At 43.6% G+C, this 21,961-nt stretch overlaps 1 protein-coding gene across 1 annotated transcript; it reads left to right on the plus strand.

Moving 5' to 3' along the window:
• The first annotated feature begins 7,231 nt into the window (after positions 1-7,231).
• Positions 7,232-17,184, plus strand: LOC135540258 (PR domain zinc finger protein 2-like). The gene is made up of 4 exons (XM_064966801.1): positions 7,232-9,033; positions 10,598-10,708; positions 10,892-15,513; positions 15,630-17,184. The coding sequence occupies exons 1-4, from the start codon at positions 9,009-9,011 to the stop codon at positions 15,645-15,647; spliced, it is 4,776 nt and encodes a 1,591-aa protein (XP_064822873.1). The 5' UTR covers positions 7,232-9,008; the 3' UTR covers positions 15,648-17,184.
• Positions 17,185-21,961: the final 4,777 nt, after the last annotated feature.

Genomic DNA, 21,961 nt, shown 5'->3' on the forward strand with positions numbered 1-21,961 from the left:
ATAACACGTCATCCCTGTTATTATAGATAGACAGGCTAGAATAACACGTCATCCCTGTTATTATAGATAGACAGGCTAGAATAACACGTCATCCCTGTTATTATAGATAGACAGGCTAGAATAACACGTCATCCCTGTTATTATAGATAGACAGGCTAGAATTTTTGATTGCCCCTCCCTGTTGCACACAACAGGGGGAATGGATGCTTGTTATGACCAACCCTGTTACTTTTTGGCACTTAATTAGGCACTTCCTATAGTCATTTTTTAAATTTAACCTCTTGAGATGGAATCACTTTTTAAAATAAAGTTGAACATGTGCTCATCGTGACAAGATGTTAAAATTTGGTGATTTTATTTTTTTCAAAAGTCATTTTGATACATGAATCTCAGTATAATATATTAACAATGCCCGAGGTTTGCTAATGAATTCTTAAATCCGTTATCCAACAACATAAATGAGAGACACTTATTGGTCAGGTTGACAATTAACCATGGATAATGAACTGTATACTATTTGGCTTGAGACTTGGTAAACATTTATTGGAATGACTGTGCTCTTCTGTTGGGAGAAAGAAAGGAGGGTTATATAATCACCTACATTGTGTGGGAACACAGCCTCCTCTGCTGGCCACTAACATGTTTGGAACGGAACTTTGACAAGGACCGGTTTCCCTGGTTACTCTGTAGCAGTAGCACATTTTAAATGTATTTCATTATTTAAAACAAAAAAGATAACATGTGATTAAATCAATGTGTTTTTAAGAAAACTTCCATTCATAGTCTAAAGGGAAAATCTGTTAGCGTGAGGCAGCATCAGGATTCACACGAAGGCCAAAAAGATCATCAAGGACATAAACCTCCCGAGCCACAGCCTGTTCAGCCCGCTATCATCCAGAAGGCGAGGTCAGTACAGGTGCATCAATGCTGGGACGAAGAGACTTAAAAACAGCTTTGATCTCAAGGCCATCAGACTGCTAAATAGCCATCACTATACTCAACCCTGCACCCTAGAGGCTGCTGCCCTACATACATAGACTTGAAATCACTGGCCACTTTAATAATGGAACACTAGTCACTTGAATCATGTTTAAATAATGTTTACATACTGCTTTACTCATCTCATATGTTATTACTGTACTATATTTTAGTCAATGCCCCTCCGACATTGCTCGAACTAATATCTAATATTTATATATTTGTTAATTCCATTCTTTGACTTTTAGATGTGTGTGTATTATTGTGAGTTGTTAGATACTACTGCACTGTTGGAGCTAGGAATACAAGCATTTCGCTACACCCGCAATAACATTTGCTAAATATGTGTATGTGACCAATAAAATGTTATTTGATTCTTGATGCCATAATATGCCTCTGTTCCCTTGAGCTTGGCACTCGGCCCTATAACAGCTCTAGGGGTGCTGCACGGCAGTCTTCCAGGGTTCCCAGGTGTGTGTTGGATTGAGCAAAAAGCAATCTCTGCAAGAAAATACACAATACATTCTTGTAATTCATGTAATAGTCTTTCATGCTTTATTTTCAAGTACAAAGTAATACTCCTGGAAATAAATATTTAAAAAATACTATGAGGATATTTAACCTACATACTTCCACATCCTGAAGGTAAGAAATTAAAGGATATATGTAATCAAATGATTGTGTACATTTTTTAGACACCAACTATCAGTGTTATTTGCCTGATAATAACATTTACATGTGGCATGGGCCGAATAAAAATGTGATTGATTAGTGGACATGAATTTCTTGTAGTACTGTATCTAAATGCCATTGAATATGCCATTTAATAATGATGTGAGACATGACAAGACCATTGGTCAACAAATTGACAATTGAGGTTAGGCTACTGAGTGACTTGGGCGTAGATGCTTGAAAACAATTATTAATACATTTTTCAAGAGAAGTCTGTTGTCCATTCTGCACAGAGTCCTTGCAAAAATCTTTAAAGAAACGAATTGAACAATGCCAAGTCGATAGTTGCACGAGCCGCCTGCATCTCCCTGCTCCACAACCCAAATGAATAGTTAGTCATTGGAAAGCCTTTCGACTCAAGCCTCCATCCTCCATTTTCAGCAGATAAATACAAATGAGTGCTGATCAAACTAAAACAGGTAAGTGCACAAATATGTGAACACGGGTATCTCAATCATACCGGTATCTCAATCATACCGGTATCCCAATCATACCGGTATCCCAATCATACCGGTATCCCAATCATACCGGTATCTCAATCATACCGGTATCTCAATCATACCGGTATCCCAATCATACCGGTATCCCAATCATACCGGTATCCCAATCATACCGGTCAATCGGTATCCCAATCAATCATACCGTATCCCAATCCCGGTATCCCAATCATACCGGTATCTCAATCATACCGGTATCTCAATCATACCGGTATCAATCATACCGGTATCTCAATCACCGGTATCTCAATCACTACCGGTATCCCAATCATACCGGTATCCCAATCATACCGTATCCCAATCATACCGGTATCCCAATCGGTATCCTCAATCATACCGGTATCTCAATCATACCGGTATCCCAATCATACCGGTATCCCAATCATACCGGTATCTCAATCAAACCGGTATCCCAATCAAACCGGTATCTCAATCAAACCGGTATCCCACCGTATCAATCAAACGGTATCAATCAAAATCCAATCAAACCGGTATCCCAATCAAACCGGTATCCCAATCATACCGGTATCTCAATCATACCGGTATCCCAATCATACCGGTATCTCAATCATACCGGTATCTCAATCATACCGGTATCTCAATCAAACCGGTATCCCAATCAAACCGGTATCCCAATCATACCGGTATCTCAATCAAACCGGTATCCCAATCAAACCGGTATCTCAGTCAAACCGGTATCTCAGTCAAACCGGTATCTCAATCAAACCGGTATCCCAATCATACCGGTATCTCAATCAAACCGGTATCCCAATCAAACCGGTATCTCAATCAAACCGGTATCCCAATCATACCGGTATCTCAATCAAACCGGTATCTCAGTCAAACCGGTATCTCAGTCAAACCGGTATCTCAGTCAAACCGGTTGGCATGTAAGTGGCTACATTGGAAAACCAGAGACACGCAGTCGATGGTTGCATCGGTTTGGAATAGGCTACCATTCGAATCGGTTTGGAATAGGCTACCATTCGAATCGGTTTGGAATAGGCTACCATTCGAATCGGTTTGGAATAGGCTACCATTCGAATCGGTTTGGAATAGGCTACCATTCGAATCGGTTTGGAATAGGCTACCATTCGAATCGGTTTGGAATAGGCTACCATTCGAATCGGTTTGGAATAGGCTACCATTCGAATCGGTTTGGAATAGGCTACCATTCGAATCGGTTTGGAATAGGCTACCATTCGAATCGGTTTGGAATAGGCTACCATTCGAATCGGTTTGGAATAGGCTACCATTCGAATCGTCGATGTACAAGGATAACAATAAAATGCATTTTGTAAAATAATTTGGCTGTGATGTTCTATCAAACATCTCGCGCAACTGTTCGGTCAAGCCATTGGGTTAACAATATAAAAGAAATATACATGATACCCTCTAGCTATTCGTTTGTAAAACTTGCTTGATATCTCAGAACACTCCAAGCACATGATTTCTTTGTTATTTTATGTAAGATTACTGGTAAATCTAGGCAATAGCCTAATAAAGGCAGCATTATAATATATGATCGATTATTAAAAAGGCAATATTTTTGGCAACATATTTTGTGTTGGATTGTTTTCAGACAATTTGCTAATAAATAGCCATTATAAAAAAGGAATGCCTTTTCAATGCCTATATTTCAGGCCATCTCACTGTTAAATAGCCATCACTAGCACATTAGAGGCTGCTGCCTATATACATACAGTGGGGCAAAAAAGTATTTAGTCAGCCACCAATTGTGCAAGTTCTCCCACTTAAAAAGATGAGAGAGGCCTGTAATGTTCATCATAGGTACACTTCAGCTATGACAGACAAAATGAGAAAAAAAATCCAGAAAATCGCATTGTAGGATTTTTAATGAATTTATTTGCAAATTATGGTGGAAAATAAGTATTTGGTCAATAACAAAAGTTTATCTCAATACTTTGTTATATACCCTTTGTTGGCAATGACAGTGGTCAAACGTTTTCTGTAAGTCTTCACAAGGTTTTCACACACTGTTGCTGGTATTTTGGCCCATTCCTCCATGCAGATCTCCTCTAGAGCAGTGATGTTTGGGGTCTGTTGCTGGGCAACACGGACTTTCAACTCCCTCCAAAGATTTTGTATGAGGTGAGATGAGGTGAGACTGGCATGGACTGGCATGGCCACTCCAGGACCTTGAAATGCCCATTTAATCAATTTTAGAATCTGGAAAAAGTCTAGGGGTGTGAAAACTCTCCAAATGTAGGCCTAATTGATTTGTTCATGAAAGTTTCGGAAAGTTCTGGATCAATAATGGTTTAGCTGATAGTTAGAAGGCTAGTCTCTTTCCGTTGTAACTGTAAAATTGTCATATTTTGAAAGCTTTTAAAAGACCTTAAAAGACCTTATACTACCCTATATTCAACATGAGTGCAGCCTATAGCCTACTGAAGGCATTTTCTTGCACTTGTTTGGTGAGTTAGGCCTTACTTATGGAGATGATCACATCACTGTATTCCAGGCTATGGAAAAGTCTACTACAGTAATGAGTTATTACACTGAATTCATACTACAATCTCAAATATATGCATGCTGGCATGTCTGCAGCTTGAGAAAATGTGCCTGGCCTCCATGTAATCTGCTTTGTGTCGGAGTTTGTCAACTATATAAAGGAGTGTGATATTTTGAACCAGTGACAGCCAGGACAGTTTGCCTTAGAATCCCCTCTCCTCTCCTAATACAGTACCTTATGAGTAGCAAATACAACCTCTTACAAAAAGAACTTGCTACCTGTGCTTCTCAAGCTTGATGTAATAAGAACAACTTGATTCCACAAAAATGCGTGTCTTATATTTCACCTTGTGTTGTTAATAAAGGGGTAGTTAATCCTAATTATAGTGGAGTACTAGTAATGATAGCTATCCCCTTCATAATCAGTAGTAACTCTGCCAGAGTCACGATCATGTGGCTATATGTGGCATCGGCAGTCTGCCTCAATGCTATTATCCAACCATAGGATTGACTATTATCCTGAGACCACAATTATACATGTCTCCTGTGCTGCCTCCCCTTTACATCCAATATGAGCACAGCCTGCCCAAAGTGCCAGACCCAGAGTCTTACATGAGCAGGTAAAAGAAGCCAATGCATTTATTCTCAGTTTTACAGTGTTCCCGGTGAGAGAGTGTTTTTATGTTTGGGTCAGGGTGGTGGTCTGCTTTAGATATGAAATTGTGTGTTATATTCTAGGTGACTATGGCAGTTCCTGGAGGGACAAAGGAAAAGCTCACTGACATTCCACGCCACGTGTGGAAGGGCTTGCCCGATATTATGAGACTAAGCTGCTCTGCTGTTGATCAAAGTCGCATTGGTGAGTTGAAAATGAGCTGCTTTGGGTTTGTTCTAACGTCACATCACTTTTCAGTTTTGTAGATAAGTGATCAATGATCATTCGTTGGTGGTAAAATTTCGCTAGCAGTGCACCGTACGATATGCAATGAGCGGCTCTGTGGTTTCTGACTGTGGCATGAGTGTAGCTCATATAAGTGTAGCTCCTGATCAGTAACGACCAGTGATCACAAGGGAGAGGAAGAACTACATCTGGCAGTGGACGCAGAGTACATTATGAAGGCTTTCAACTCAAGAAAAAGAATCATCTCCAGCCTGTTCTGGCATGCCTCAGAGAATCGGCACACCTTAACACATTTTTAGAGTCTGAAAGCTTTCCTATATTGTATGGTTATTGTGAATGTTGTAGTGCATGTCCAATTCTGGCCAACTTTAAAAAATCTGCATTTGTAAGATGAATTTGATTTGGGATCGATATCCCCCAATGGCAGGAAGTTGCCTAGGCAACATTTAGTAGGCAGTGGGGTTTTGGTTTGGGATTTTCCTCCACTCTTTTCCCCAGGTGTCTGGGCCTCGAGGCTAATCCCTAAAGGCAAGAGGTTCGGCCCGTTTATAGGAGAGAGAAAAAAGAGGTCCCAGGTGTCCAGCAATCTTTACATGTGGGAGGTGAGCAGCAGCCTCAAAGATCTACAGTACCTTCACAGACATCTAGGTTGTAAACATCACAGGCACAGCACACCCTCCATATTATATATGCTGTTATCCGTTTTCATAACATTTTAAAGATTATCATCCAGATAACCAATCTGTCGTCTGTAGGTGTATTTTCCGGCCAGGGGCTGGATGTGTGTGGATGCTACAGACCCCATGAAGGGGAACTGGCTACGGTATGTAAACTGGGCACACTCCACTCAAGAACAGAACCTTTTCCCCATGGAGATCAACCGAGCCATTTACTACAAAGTGTTACGGGTAATTCAGACATGAAGTCTCACTGGTAAAATGTTATTCTCTAAACATTTGAGCATTAAAGCAGAGTGATGGTTTGCTATTTAGGCATGTGAATGCAAGAGTACTGGCTATTTAGTGTTCAATCTTCTCTGTGTAACAGTTGGGATAATGTGCCAATTTGTAGTACAACGCATTTCTCATTCCTGGATTGAGGTACGTTTTCCCAAGCCATATCTCACGCTGGCTCCGCAGCGTCTTAATCTACACAGGGATTCTGTCCAACCCTAGTGCAGATGTAAGCAAGCGGTCGGATCTGCTGGCTAGTATGGGGGTTATTCTCATTGAAGCCAAATGAGAGAATTGTGGTAAACTTTTTTTTTTAATTCATGCAAAATACAAATTAGTTTTATGCTGTCTCTGCTATAGTTGGGTATAATAAACCATTTATAAAGGAATTACATTTAAAAAAAAAAATACATAGTTTGCCATCTACAGCTACTGAAATGTCAGGACCTAACATTCTTGTTGGACTTGACAGGCACAACAAGAGCCCAAGTATTTCATCCTGTCTCTCAGCAAACCTGTCTCTGATTTGTTCCCATTCTCCTCTTTTCTTGTAACAGCCAATAGGACCCGGGGAAGAGTTGCTGGTGTGGTACAATGGGGAAGACAACCCTGAGATAACAGCTGCATTAGAGGAAGAAAGAGCCAGCAATCTGAACAAGAAACATTCACCCAGGGCAAAGCGAGGTAAGGCGTATACCCCTAAAATTCTAAATTCTCTATTAAATTTTGCAGTACATATTTACCAAGCTCTTCGATACGATAGCTGGCTGTGGGTGGCAGAAGTCGAAGGAAATTGTCCTTACGCCCATTCGAAGTTGAATTCTTGAATAGCATGCTAGCTAGCTAGCTTAGCTAACAGTACAGTGAGGTGTAACTAACTAGATGCAGTAATTTTCCTTTCCAAACTTTCTATCTCAAATGTAGTTTTATGTTACTGTTAATTCATAAAGGTTGATTGCAGCTAAATTGGTAGCTATTATGTAACAACACAGACAGCACAATACTGTCAACATTGGCTTGTCGGATAAATAAGTTAGCTACCTAACGTAAACGTCACCACGAACCAGCCACCGAGTTTTCTGGGATGTGACCTTTCCAGACTAGCAACTTATTTGCGAGCCACGTTATTTGATCCGTTGATCCATTTGCTACTTACCTATATTTAAGAGGTATCCAATTAGCTAGTTATGTTACAGGACTTGCAGGTTAGGGATTGCATAGTCTGATCGGTTTGTTTCACTCTGCTGTCAATTAATCTCGGATAGCTAGCTCGCGAGCTAACAGGCTAGGTCAAGCACGGGCGTGCTAGACTGCAAAGTGCTAGTTTTTGTGTTCAGAAAATAACTGATAAACAGTTGTGGTAAAGGGATGGTAGATTACTCGAGGTATGTGTCATACATGTGCTGTAAACCCTTAGCTACATCTAGTTAGCTACCTGGGTACGTTGATCAATTTTGTCTGTGCCATCGCTGGGAATATGCCTGCCCTGAAATGAAACACCCTTTAATAATTTTCGACGAAACAAACACGATTTAGCTGAACGGTATAGGTTTCTTATACTTTGACAAATGTTCATGTTTCCCAGGTAAGTGAGCTCCATTTTCATTTGGCATCGGGACTGTAGCTACGAGCTAGCTAGTCAGCCAAAGTCAATGCAAAGTTGAGGTAATGTAGTGCTGCAGACTAGGCCCAGGATGCATGTAGTTGCACAAGTTCTGTAGTCCCACCCTTCCTTTCTCAACAATACCAAATCTTAAAATCGAGTTGCATTTTGCATAATAATTACCTGCTAGAATGAAATTCATACTTTTTTCTCTCTCTCTTTGAAATTGACATCGTGTTTTCCTTTCAATATGAATGACTGTCTATGATTGTCAAGTTTGGTGTAGGCCTATCTATGCATTCAACCCCGGTCTGTTTTTAATTTGCACTGATTTATTGACTGAATAGTGATCGGGAGACGCATATGGCGGTGCACAATTGGCCCAGCGTCGTCTGTGTGAGGGGAGGGTTTGTCCGGGGTAAGCCGTCATTTTAAAATAAGAATTTGTTCTTGCCTCGTTAAAGGTTAACTAAATAGTCACGTTCACACCAATGCACAGGGCTAAAAGAGCTTTTATCCCAGGGCAAAACTGAAACCACACGGATTACGTTAATTTGCGTGCGAGTAGAGCGTCAATTAACATGCACTAAGCAGTTTATGCCAATTTAATTGTTATGAAAAGCCATAATAAACCGTTATATTTATGTTTGCTATGTAGCCCTTGTGAATTATTGTGTTCATTTTGACTCACATTATGTCCTACGGGAGCCACCGTACCTGTTATGTTGGATCACGAACAGGAGCGTTGTAACGTTGGTTAATACACCCTAGCAGTTTTTAAAGAATGTAGCTAGTCTGGTTATTTATACATAACAGTATTCTCTCTTGAACGGAGTTCGAGTTTCCCAGTCGTAGCCTGCCTAGGCTATATGTCTGTGCTTGGCATCAACAAAGGTAGGCATAAAGTTATTGCTTTCAAATATGTATTATTGTCACTGGCAGCTAAACTTAACACAAAAGACACTTTCTAACTAACTTATACATGTCACAGTTTCAAACGTAACAATGCACAAACGGTATTTTGTGGCGTTTTATATGCTCGCTATACCGGAATTGCTTCACGTAGATGCGGGGGAAAAATAGACTTGCGTTCTTATGTGAAGTGCATGACGGCATTGACGCTCGCGGCCTGTCTGTTTTCTCTCATTCACTACGGTGCATTCTAATTCCAGCGTTTTCACACTCATAAAAAAAGTGGTCTTGCTGGCCCTGCTCCAGAGCAGGGTGGCACTGACTTTGCAGGGCTAGTCAATCAGTGTTCCAATGTCTCCCAATTTGAATATTTTACTCCAGAAAAGTGACGGTTGGTTTCAGGCAACTCTGTTTGTGTGCACACAGGCTTAGCTTGCCCACGACCAGTTTTTGCCTGGGACTAAGGATAGCCAGGGGCTAAGAACATTGCCATGTTAAAAGGCCTATTGAGTACTATCAGTGAGTTGTGTTAAAGTCTCAACATTCAGAATTGTCTGTTGAGAGAGCCTACTTGTCATTTATCTGCAATCCCTATTTGACAAATCATGTACATACCTGCATCAAATTTCCAACAAGTGGGAACTATCTATACACCATATAATCTTTCAATGTAAGTAAATTAACTTCTGGGGGAAAACTAAATGCTAGCACAATTTCAATGCTTGTTTTCAAGCACTCAAACTTGCTTATTTTGCTGACTTGAAACCAATTTGAGGGGCACAGGTGACTGAGCTGCAACATGTGTTTCTGTGGCATGAATCAGGCTTTGTAGGCCAGGCCAGATGACCTTGTCACAGCAAATCCAGTGATGACTGGATGCTAGCCCAGTCTCTTGAGGCTGGCTGATATCAACTCAAAATGGTCTCCTGCCTAGGGACATAACCACTACATTGATCAGCCATTCCAAAAATATCCATGTCTCTTCGCATGACAGTTTGTGCATTATGTAGCTTAGTGTTTAGTATGGCTTGAAAAAATCTGAATGAAGGCATCATAGCTGTGAAAATTCATTTAGGCCAGAAGTTGTATTTGACCGTATTGGATGTTAGCCTGACTTTTAATCCTGCAGCTGTTTAGAAGAAGGGAAAAAAACATTCTGTATGGTAATATCGAAAGACAATTGATGACACAAGCACATATGGTACTTGGCCTACATTGTTTAAGATCCTGTTCAGCAGTCATACAGAAAATTGCTTTACTTTCTGTTAAACAAATATAATATTATGGGTTTGATATTCCATGTAGTTTTAAGTGCCAACCAATACACAGCACAGTTGTGAGTTGAGGTGTGAATTAGTACACTTTCCCCACTAGCTGTTCACTTCTCTGAACATCTTTCTGATAGTGCATTTACTTATGTAGAAGTAGTCCAATGTCAACATTTTAAAGAAACTACATTCCACATCTTACCAGTATTGCTTTGGTGTGAATTTTTTTATTTGAGTTTGGCTAATGTTTGTTGGTTGATGTGTGCTTTCTACCTTAGCCAGAAAACTGTTGGAAAAAGCCAGACAGGCTTGTTTGGGTGGATTCCGTGGGCCCAAACAAACAGGCGGAACCAAACCTATTGTCACAGAGATGTGGGATACAGAGGAAGGTAAGTTGCCCCATTTTATAATAGATATTTGTAATTTGGGAAGTCTGTTCAGATGGAGCAAGTTAAGTCATGTTATTCATGTATTTCAACCATTTCGGCTGGGTTTCCCCCTTTAAATTCTGAATATTTTTTTACGGTGAAATTAAATGTTACTTTTTATATTCTGTTGCTCTGCGGTTTTAGGTCCAAATGGGGAGGACGAGAGACCCTCTCAGTCTCCAGGGCCTTCACAGGGGACTCGGGAGAGCTCCACCATGGGGAGTAACAGCCTCTCTCAAGCCCAGTTCATCTCAGCAGCAATGAGAGAGAAGGATGAGGAGGGTGATGAGGAAGAACCAGGGGATCTGCAGCAGCGGCCGTCGCAGAGTGCTCGGTCTGCTACTGAAGCTGAGTCGGGGGATAGGTGTGAGCAGCCTGATCTGCCACGAAGCCATAGCAGTCCAGGTGAGGTGGGGCCTGGGAGCCTTCAGACTGCCTCATCCCTACCAAGGCCTGAACCAGAGGCTGACCCATACCTTGACCCTGACCTTGAAGGTGACCCCCACGGAGAGGAGTCCCATCCCTGCCAGCACTGCGAGCGCCATTTCTCCACCAAACAGGGCTTGGAGCGCCACACCCACATCCATGCCACTGCAAACCAACAAACTCACACGTTCAAATGCCGTTACTGTGGCAAGTCCTTTGGCTCGCAGGTGGGACGTCGGCGGCACGAGCGGAGGCATGAGAACGGGCCAAAGAACAAAGGCCAAAGGCCTGGCTCACTGGCTGGGACTGCTACTTTACTCAGTCCACTGGGGCAGGCTGACTGTTCCAGCCCAGACTGTGCCACTGTCTCTGGCCACTACGTTGTCATGGGGTCTCCGCTCCCTGGAGGACTTATGCAGAGCCCTCAGGTTGTGAGGAAGGACCCTGCGGCTGAGAGTGACCAGCCCTTTATCGTGGATGAGAATGGAGAGACAAAAGAGCTTCATCCTTGCAAGTACTGTAATAAGGCTTTCGGCACTCACACTAACATGCGCAGACACCAGCGCAGAATCCACGAGCGCCACTTACTGCCCAAGGGTGTACGCAGGAAAGGCATGCTGCTGCAGGAGAGCCCGCAACAGCAGCAGCAGCAGCGTCTGCCTGAGCAGTCCCCCAGTGCCAGCCCACCCCCTGTCTATGTGCCCAGTGCAGACACTGAGGATGAGGGGGACCGAGAGGAGTACATGGTCGACATATCCAATAATATCTCGGAGAATCTCAGCCTGTACATCGACGGCAAGATCCTGTCCACTAGTTCAGTCAGCGGCTGTGAAGTGATCGAAGTGGACTCCAGTTCTGCAGCACTGTTTGGTCTCGATGCAGTGGTCATCAGCCCCAATCAGATCAGTCAGGCTTTCAAAGTGGACACCAGGACCTGTGCTGTGAAGCAGGTCTCCAACCTCAGCCAGCCCACAACGAAAAGGAGAACGTCGACACCCCCGCTCATGCCCAGTCTTAAAATGGAGTCTGAAAATGGGTCCTCCTCTGCCTCTTCCTCCTCCACGTCTTCCTCATCTACCTTGTTGGTGGAAAGTCTCTTCCCTCAGTCCTCAGACTCATTAACATTTCAAAAGGAGAAAACTATCTATCTGTCTCCTAAGCTCAAACAGCTCCTCCAGACTCAGACAGACGGTCAGAAACCCACCATCGCCCTGATAGCAGACAGCCACAGATTAGCTCCCCCTCTCTCCGTTACGTCTCTGCCTGCAGCCTCAGGCAGGTTTAAGAGAAGAACGGCTTCCCCTCCCTCGTCTCCACAGCTCAGCCCTGCGCTGAAAGCAGATGGCTGTAAGAGTGAGGCAGGGGTCTCGTTGTACACCCTCAAGGTGCCAAAGCTGGAGAGCCTGGGCATTTCCTCTGCCTGGAGTCTGTCCAGCAAAGAGGAGAGGAACACCATGAGTCCCAGCGGGAAGGACGGGTGCAGCTGGTCTGCCTCTCGGACCGGAGGGAACTCGTGTAATCAGCAGCCCTTGGACCTTTCCAGTGGCATCAGTAAATGGAGTGACGGCTTCAACAAGACGCCCAGGGAGGAAGTGCTGGATTTAAGCATGAGTCGGAAGAGTACAGCGGAGCCAGAGTCCAAGGGAAGTCCAGCTCCAACACAGCCCCACACCAAGAAGAAGAAGCCCAATACCAGTATGCTAGAGAAGGTGTTGATGAATGAGTACGCTGGCTTAAACCCAGCAGGAGAGGAGGGCTCTTGTCCCCTGGGAAGCCCAGATTCTCAGTATACTGCAAGCAGTGGTACAGGCACAGCTTCTCACAGTCCCTCTTCCAATATGCCCTTTGAATCAGCCGATCCCTCTCCCCCCTCTCTAACCCCTGTCACTATGAATCCCTCCTCCCCCTGCGTCTCCAGCCTGACCTCTCCAACTCCACCTCCCCCTGTCCTACCCTCTATGCCCTCATCAGACTCTCCCACTTCCAGCTCTCTCCCTGTCCTCTCCCCTAAAATGTCCCCCAGATCCATTGACCATTGTGAGGACGAGCCAGTTTGTGTATCTAACTCTACTACAGCAGAGACAATATTAGCTGCGGTAAGTAACAGTTATGGAGATGTCACTAAGCCAGTAGACCCCACCCACAATACAGATCCCGTTATCGGGAAAGCTTTATCAAACCCCTCTACAGAGTCCCCCTCAGTATCTGATGCTGTCCCTGTGAGTCTGTCCTCAGCACAATCTAAACCTGCTAGGAGTGGGAACCACATTTTCTTAGATGTCCAAATTAACCCAGACCTGGAACCGATTATTACTGAGGGACAGGGGGAATCCCAATGCTCTGAACTCCCTGTTTTATCACCCGTAACAGAATCCCCCCTCACTGCCTCATCGACCTCTCCTGTTGGAATATCAGATGTCCCAGCTCCGTCAGTGGTCTCCCCAGCATCACTCTCTAGCACTGTGATTAAAGAGGAGGTCCAGCACATGGATCAGCTGGCTGATTTAGGCCTTCCTCCTGGTGCCACAGGGTCTTCACCTCCATCTGCCGCTGCTGCTGAAAAGCCCTCTGAAGAGGTGGTGGAGGAGAAGGGATTGGAGCCAGACCCCTTCAGTAAGAGCTTTGTGTGTAACGTGTGTGAGGATCCCTTCCGCTCCATCAAAGAGCTCAGTCGGCACATCGTGGAGCACGCGGCTGAGTGGCCCTACAGGTGTGAGTTCTGTGTGCAGCTGTTTGGCAATGCCCCGGCCCTGCTGGAGCACCGTACAGCCCTCCATGGTGTGGGACGCATCTTTGTCTGCTCCTTCTGCTCCAAGGAGTTCGCCTTCCTCTGCAACCTCCAGCAGCACCACAAAGACCTGCATCCCAGCCAGCCGTGCACACACGCAGCCGTGGAGAGTGGCAAGCTGAGGCCACAGAACTACACAGACCCAGCCAGGGCCAAAGAGGAGAGTAACCCCTCAACCACAGGGCCTGAGTCCTCTGCTGAAGCTGCCTCCTCCCAGGGGGTCTCTGATGTGAAGAAAGAGCAGCCTGATACTAACGGGAAGCATGAGGAGGCTGGACCAGAGGACCCAACTGAAGAGCTCTATACTACAATAAAGATCATGGCTTCTGAAGGAGGCAAGCCTATAGGCCCAGACGTACGCCTGGGCATTAATCAACACTACCCCAGTTTCAAGCCACCCCCCTTCCCCTACCACAACCGCACGGCTGCAGACTCAGTGGCCTCGGCCACCAACTTCACTACCCACAACATCCCCCAGACGTTCAGCACTGCCATCCGATGCACCAAATGCGGCAAGAGCTTTGATAACATGCCCGAGCTGCATAAGCACATACTAGCCTGTGCCAACGCCAGTGATAAGAGGCGGTACACTCCCAAGAAGAACCCCATCCCTCTCAGACAGATAGTGAAGCCCCAGAACGGAGCTCTGTCACCTGCCTCTGCTGCCAACGCAGGGCACAACGCCTTCCGCAGAATGGGCCAACCCAAGAGGCTGAACTTCAACCAAGAACCGCTTGGCAAAACCAAGATGAGTTCCCTCAGTAAGAAGAAGAACCAGCTGGTTCAGAAGGCCATCACTCAGAGGAATAAGACTGCTGCTACTGCTAAGGCCCCAAGCCAGGTTAAAGAGGAGGAGCCGCAGGAGGTCCATGTGTGCCCTCACTGCAGTCGGGAGTTCACTTACCCTGCCAGCCTCAGTAAACATATAGCAGTCAGCTGTCCCATGAAGCCTGTCTCTAAAAAGGCCAAAAAGGGAGCAGCAGCAGAAGAGGCAACACCAGCTGATAAAAACATGAGCCTTCGAAGGAGAACCATAGAGTCTGAGATCCAGCAGCCAGAGACTGCTGAGCCGGTGCCCAAAACCCTGGGCAAAACACGCGCTCGCACTTCTGGACCCGGCTCTACGGAGGCTGAGACCACACCGCGGCCAGGTAAAGGAAAGACGGCCGTCACACAGGTGCGTACGAAGAGGCCAGCCTCTTTCCCTGCTGCCACAGTTTCTCTCAACGTGAAAAGTAAAAAAGGCAAAGTTCAATCATTACCCCCCACCCCGTTGCCCTCCGAGACTCCCAGTAACTCTGCACCACTGCCAGCAACCCAGACAAAGCAACGCACGGGCAAGGAAATGCCGCCCAAGAAGGTAGCAGAGGTGAAATTGCCCCTACAGAAGCCGTCTCAGGTGCCGCCTAAGAAAGAAGGGGAACGGTTCTCTCTGAGAGCGAGGGAGCGAGCTGGTGGGCCGGTGACCCGGAGCCTACAGATGGCCAACAATGTAGCTCCTGTGGAGGTGAAAACAGAGGACCTTTCCAGCCAGGGGCCTAAAGAGACCCAGGTAATGTTACTTTCAAACGGTGTCCAGTCTCAGCCTATGTTCATGCTAAGTTACTACTCACTTTTAAATAATCCTTTACACAATATTCTGTCTTGATGCGTTGTCTCGTCTTCCAGGAGTCCTTGCTGAAATGAGCCAGGTAAAGCCATGTCGATCTGAGGAGAAAAGTCCCTGGCTAGGAGGGTGTTGCTGTGCTGGCTCACCTTGGAGGAGATCCTCTGGCCTTCCCAAGGTTCTGACGGACAGGAGGATCTGGAGGTGGGCTGGCTCAGTTACAGGACATCATGGACTCTGCTCTCTACACATCACATGCTGTGTTGGCTGAACAGGAGGGATGCCTTTCTCTCCATCACTCACTGTGAAATGAGCCTGAGACTTTTTAAACACAAAAAAGAAACGATTAACAGACTGTAAATTAATATATACAGTCTGTCATATATTTTCAGTCATAACTTGACCCATAACATTGACATTGGGGTTCCGTTACGGTTAAAATCGGATATATTGCAAATGGCAATCATTTATATCAGTTCACAAAACTGGTCTGGTGTTTCTTTCGCTGTGTTTTTGGTTTACTTGTTTGGTTGTTGAGATGTTGGAGGATTCAACAGTCTCTTAATGCATGTGCTGATTATCCAGTAGAACTAGACAGAACCCTGTCCCTTGCCTGTGTCCCGTGTTAAGTCTTGCACCTACTTTAATTAATACAAATAATTTGCAAATTAATATGTACATTTGATTTCATGTAATACTCCATTGAGAATACATTGTAGAATATCTCTTATGCATTTATTTTTTGTTTATTTGGGAAGCTAGGATTAAACCGCTGTTTTCAACTGTAGAAGTGGGTTGTCTGAAAGGTTGGCTGAAAAGAGTGTGTGCAAATGTGTTGTGTGGCAGGCATGTGCTGTATGCGTTGTCTGACAACAGTTGACCCCTTCATCTCAAAGTTGAGACGTGTGTTGTCTCTGGTATGTTTTGTCTTCATGTTGCTTATCAGAGCAGTACCAGCAGGGAAACCTGCCACAACTAGAACAATGCCACTTAACACCGTTAGTTCCCAGAGAAGGGATAGGGAAGATGAGATTTGCTCTTCACGTTGTGAGTGGCTGAGGAACACTGCCACTTATCCAGTTGATTGACATTGTGGATTTCAGAGGCTCACATGTTGATGTGTTATACATAGTTATAAGTAGCCCCGCCCCCTCTTGTCTGAAAGCACTTCAAGAAGAAAATATGCCAAACTGTTTTGATTAGATCAGTATGAATCCTTAAAGGACCAATGCAGTCAAACATGATTTTCTAGATATTTCCTCGCTGGGGTTGGAATACTACTGTGACAATTATGATGCTCTTTTAATGTAAGAGCTGTTTGAAAATACTCACCCAGACCACTCCCAGTCCTAGCAAAAATCTTGAGAAATTGCTCTTTTCAATTTTTATTGAAATAAATCACAGTAAGGTACTTAATTGTTACCCTGAAATGATTTGATATTGAGGTAAAAATGACTGCATTTGGACCTTTCAGTTATTTGGTTTTAAATGTGAAGAATGGGATTTAGACATTTCTATTGCACATGACTGAAACGGAGTTGCCTCATAATTTAAATGTAGTCATTGGAATATTTCCCTGTAACATTTTCCTGATTAAAGACTCCCTATAGATTTGCATTTTTCTTTTCTTTTCGAAACGGTCCCGAGATTTCATCTTTATGATGTAATCGGGTGAATTCATCTGAAATATGTAGCAGCAATGATCTTATTGAGGATTGTCAAAAAAGTTAAAAGGTGATGATGTTCGGAAGTATTTTCAAAGGTTTGAAAATTGGAATCATGTCTGGAGATGTGAACAGCTGGAGAGTCGTAGCCACTGTGTTCCAGTAATAAGGACGGCCTGGAAAATTGCTTCAGTTCTAATGTTCCTTTCCTTGCAGTGGCAAACATGCCACGGTCATAGATTGCAGGTTATTTCTGTACCTAAAGTTGTGTGGTTGTAGAGGTAGCGTATCTTTAATGTGATCTATACTGACCAAAATATAAACACAACATTTAAAGTGTTGGTCACATTTTTCATAAGCTAATATTAAAGATCCCAGAAATGTTCCATGCGCACAAAGCTTCTCAAATTTGGTTACATCCCTGTTAGTGAGTATTTCTCCTTTTCCAAGATAGCCACCTGACAAGTGTGGCATCTCAAGAAGCTGATTAAACAGCATCATTACACAGGTGCACCTTGTGCTGGGGACAATAAACAGCCACTCTAAAATGTGCAGTTTTGTCACACAACACAATGCCATGGATGTCTCAAGTTTTGAGGGAGCTTGCAATTGGCATGTTGACTGCAGGAATGTCCACCAGAGCTGTTGCCAGAGAATTTTCCTCTACCATAAGCCGCATCCAATGTTTAGAGAAGTGTGTAGTACATCCAACGTACCTCACAACCGCAGACCTTGCGTAACCACGCCAGCCCAGGACTTTCACATCTGGCTTCTTCACCCTTCGGCATCATCTGAAGAGGGGGAGGGGCGGTGCTGAGGAGTATTTCTGTCTGTAATAAAGCTCTTTTGTGGGGAACAACTCATTCTGGTGGTCTGTGCCTGGCTCCCCAGTGGGAGGACCTGGCTCCCAAGTGGGTGGGCCTATGCCGCCCCATGCTGCACCACTGCCCAGTTGTGAAATTCATAGATTATGGCCTAATTCATTCATTTAAATTGACTGACTTCCTTCTTTGAACTGTAACTCAGTAAAATCTTGAAATTGTTGCATTTATATTTTTAGTATACATGCAGGCCTGTAACAAATTATGACATACTTTGACATATTATTCTACTTTGATTATGATTTGTTCCTATCTACACCATAACGTGCTATATAGAGTGATTCTCCCGTCTGTCTCCGTGTACAATGCTCACCCTATGAGAAGAGGGAGTATGACTTAAGTGCTTTTTGCATATTTGGGTGGAAAAGCTCATTTAACCATTTATTATAAATCTAATATATATTTCCGTTTGACATTTTCATCTTATATGTTTGCCTTCCTGCATCAATGTTCTTGAGAATTCTCTTGAGTTAAATTAATGGAGAATCTTCTAATATACTCCGAGTGGACAAAACATTAGGAACAACTCACTAATATTGAGTTGCAACCCCTTTTCCCTCAGAACAGCCTCAATTCATCAGGGGCATGGATTCTACAAGGTGTCAAGCATTCCACAGGGATGCTGGCCCATGTTGACTCCAATGCTTCCCACAGTTGTGTCAAGTTGGTTGGATGTCCTTTGGGTGGTGGACCATTATTGATACGCAAGGAAAACTGTTGAGCATGAAAAACCCAGCAGTGTTGCAGTGTTTGACAATCAAACTGATATGCCTGGCACCTAATAACATACCCGTTCAAAGGTACTTACATCTTTTGTGTTGCCCATTCGCCCTCTGAATAACACACACACAATCCATTTCACAATTGTCGAGGCTAAAAAATCCTTTAACCTGTCTCCTCCTCTTCGTCTACACTGATTGAAGTGGATTTAACAAGTAAAATCAATAAGGGATTATAGCTTTCACCTGGTCAGTATATGCATGGAAAGAGCAGGTGTTCCTAATGTTTTGAACACTCAGTGTATGGTTGAAGATTAATGACCAAAGAAAAATATACCTGTTGACCTCATTATGTAAAACATATTGTTCTAATTTACATATTACATTATTTTTCAATTTGGCGTCTGTGTACGCTGCCATGTATGATTTAATGTTTTTGGTTAGGTCCTTTTTATTTGTGATTCCATTGCAGAGTCATCGTACTGTACATTCAGGCATCTGTTTTGTCAAGGTGAGCTCATCTTGATCACCTGGTCCAAGTTTTTTTTTAAGTCAACTATATGGATTTTGGCTATTGGATAGAATTAAATGCATAGAAAGAAAATCTATACAGAATTCCATATGAAAGTAAATTATTTGTCAGTTCTATTCATTCTATTTCTATGCATTTCATCCTTTCCGATAGGTGAAATCCAGATCATTTATGAAAAACTGGGCCATGGTGGTGAGTATTGGGATGCACAGAGATTTGTCCATCAGTCACTATGCACAGTCTGATTGCAATGTAGTTGATTTCATAAACGCATACTGATTATGTATAGGTTAGACTACAGAATGACAAGCGCATTTATGACAATGTACTTGAGTATGATGGGAAAGAGGTCATCACAAGGGGAATGTGTCTTCAGAACGTGACTGACTGAATGTCTTTCATCTGACCTGAAAACATTACCTGCAATATGACAGACAGGGGCTCCAATCCTGTATCCTGCATTGTCTTCTCGACATTAATTTGTTATTTAAAAAATAAAAGTCTGACGCATGATCAGCCCCCCATAGATTAATTATCTTGCTGTGATGCTGCGGCTCTAGTCAATCATCATGATTTATTTTTTCCTGTAGAGCCAGAATACTACCTGAGGAATAGCTGCTGGAATCAGGCTGTGCTCAGAATGCCAAAAGCTCCGTTTTTGTATTAATTTCCTAGTCTACACTTGACAGAGTACATACAGTAATGTGATATTCTGGGTGGTCGATGAAGCTACTGGAAGGCTCTCTACTTTTAGAAAGCTGAGACAGATACTATAATCAAGGCGTATTAAAGTTATTTTACTTTTCCCTAAGTATACACTGAGTGTACAACCCCCCATTTCCCTAAGTATACACTGAGTGTACAACCCCCCATTTCCCTAAGTATACACTGAGTGTACAACCCCCCATTTCCCTAAGTATACACTGAGTGTACAACCCCCCCATTTCCCTAAGTATACACTGAGTGTACAACCCCCCATTTCCCCTCAAGGACTCTACAAGGTGTCAAAAGCGTTCCACAGGGATGCTGGCATTTTTGAAACACGGAACTGTTGAGTGAAAAACCCAGCAATGTTGCAGTTCTTGACACAAACCGGTGCGGTGCGCCTGACACCAACTACCATACCCTGTTCAAATGCAATTAAATCTTTTGTCTTGCCCATTCACCCTCTGAATGGTACAAAATACGCAATCCATGTCTCAAGGCTTAAAAATAATGATTTAATCAATATCCTCCCCTTCATCTACACTGATTGAAATGGATTTAACAAGTGTCATCAATAAGGGATCATAGCTTTCATCTGGATTCATCTGGTCAGTCTATGCCATGGAAAGAACAGGTGGCCTTAATGTTTTTTTACACTCAGTGTATATACAGTATATACTGTACTTCGGGAAAAGTAATATAACTTTTGATACGCCTTGATTATATTATCTGAAAATATAATATAGACCAGGGATCATCAACTAAATTCAGTCCTGGACGATTTTTAGTGGAGTGGATGGTCGGGGGTCCGGAACACAATTTGAAATAATTTGTAGACTGCAAAGTAACTGCAAGAAGGCCAAACTGATATAATATTAGAATAAAACATAAATATTGCTTCCATTTGTTTATGATCACGTGTCTATTATTTGTTGAAATACTTGGGAACAGAGTTCCGAAATTAAAATCACTTGAAGCTGATTTCTTGGTGTTTTTACATCCAACAATGAAAATGTAACCATTTCAAATGTTTTATTATATTTTTTTGCTCAGTGAACTTGAGGGGGTCAAATAAAACCGCTGCCAGTTGTGGAACCCTCATATAGACTGTCGGAGGATCATGTCTGGGGCTGTGATCTGGGTGTATTTTGAGAGCAGTGCACTGTGAGTCATCGCAGTGCACTGTGAGTCATCACAGTGTGGGTGATACCTTGCAAAAAGACTGTTCTGTGAAAAACAATAGAGCCTTTACACTCCAGTCGGCCTCAAGGACAACAACACCCATGATGCAAATTAGTCCTAAATCACCCGCTTACCGGTACACAAATTGCCCCAGATTCACTGTAATGTGTGTACTTTAAACTTAGGAGCACTGCATACAAATTGCATCAGGTATTATCTGATAGTGGCATCGCTATCTTTGTTCCAATACAGCCTGACCAGAACAGAAAGTGACCAAAACAGAAAGTCTCTGCACAGCTATTTTCAGGTCTCTCCAGAGATGTTCGATTGGGTTCAAGTCCGGGCTCAGGCTGGGCCACTCAAGGACATTCAGAGACTTGTCCCAAAGCCATTTCTGCGTTGTCTTGGCTGTGTGCTCAGGGTCGTTGTGCTGTCGGAAGGTGAACCTTCCCCCCAGTCTGAGGTCCTGAGCGCTCGGGAGCAGGTTTTCATCAAGGATCGATCTGTACTTTGCTCCGTTCATCTTTCCTTCGACCCTGACTAGTCCTCCTGTCCCTGCATCTGAAAAACATCCCCTCAGCATGATGCTGCCACCACCATGCTTCACCTTAGGGATGGTGCAAGGTTTCCTCCATACGTAACGCTTGGCATTCAGGCCAAATAGTTCAATCGTGGTTTCATCAGACCAGAGAATCTTGTTTCTCATCGTCT

This window comes from Oncorhynchus masou, chromosome 5 (assembly GCF_036934945.1).
Source record: "Oncorhynchus masou masou isolate Uvic2021 chromosome 5, UVic_Omas_1.1, whole genome shotgun sequence".
NCBI lineage: Eukaryota > Metazoa > Chordata > Actinopteri > Salmoniformes > Salmonidae > Oncorhynchus > Oncorhynchus masou.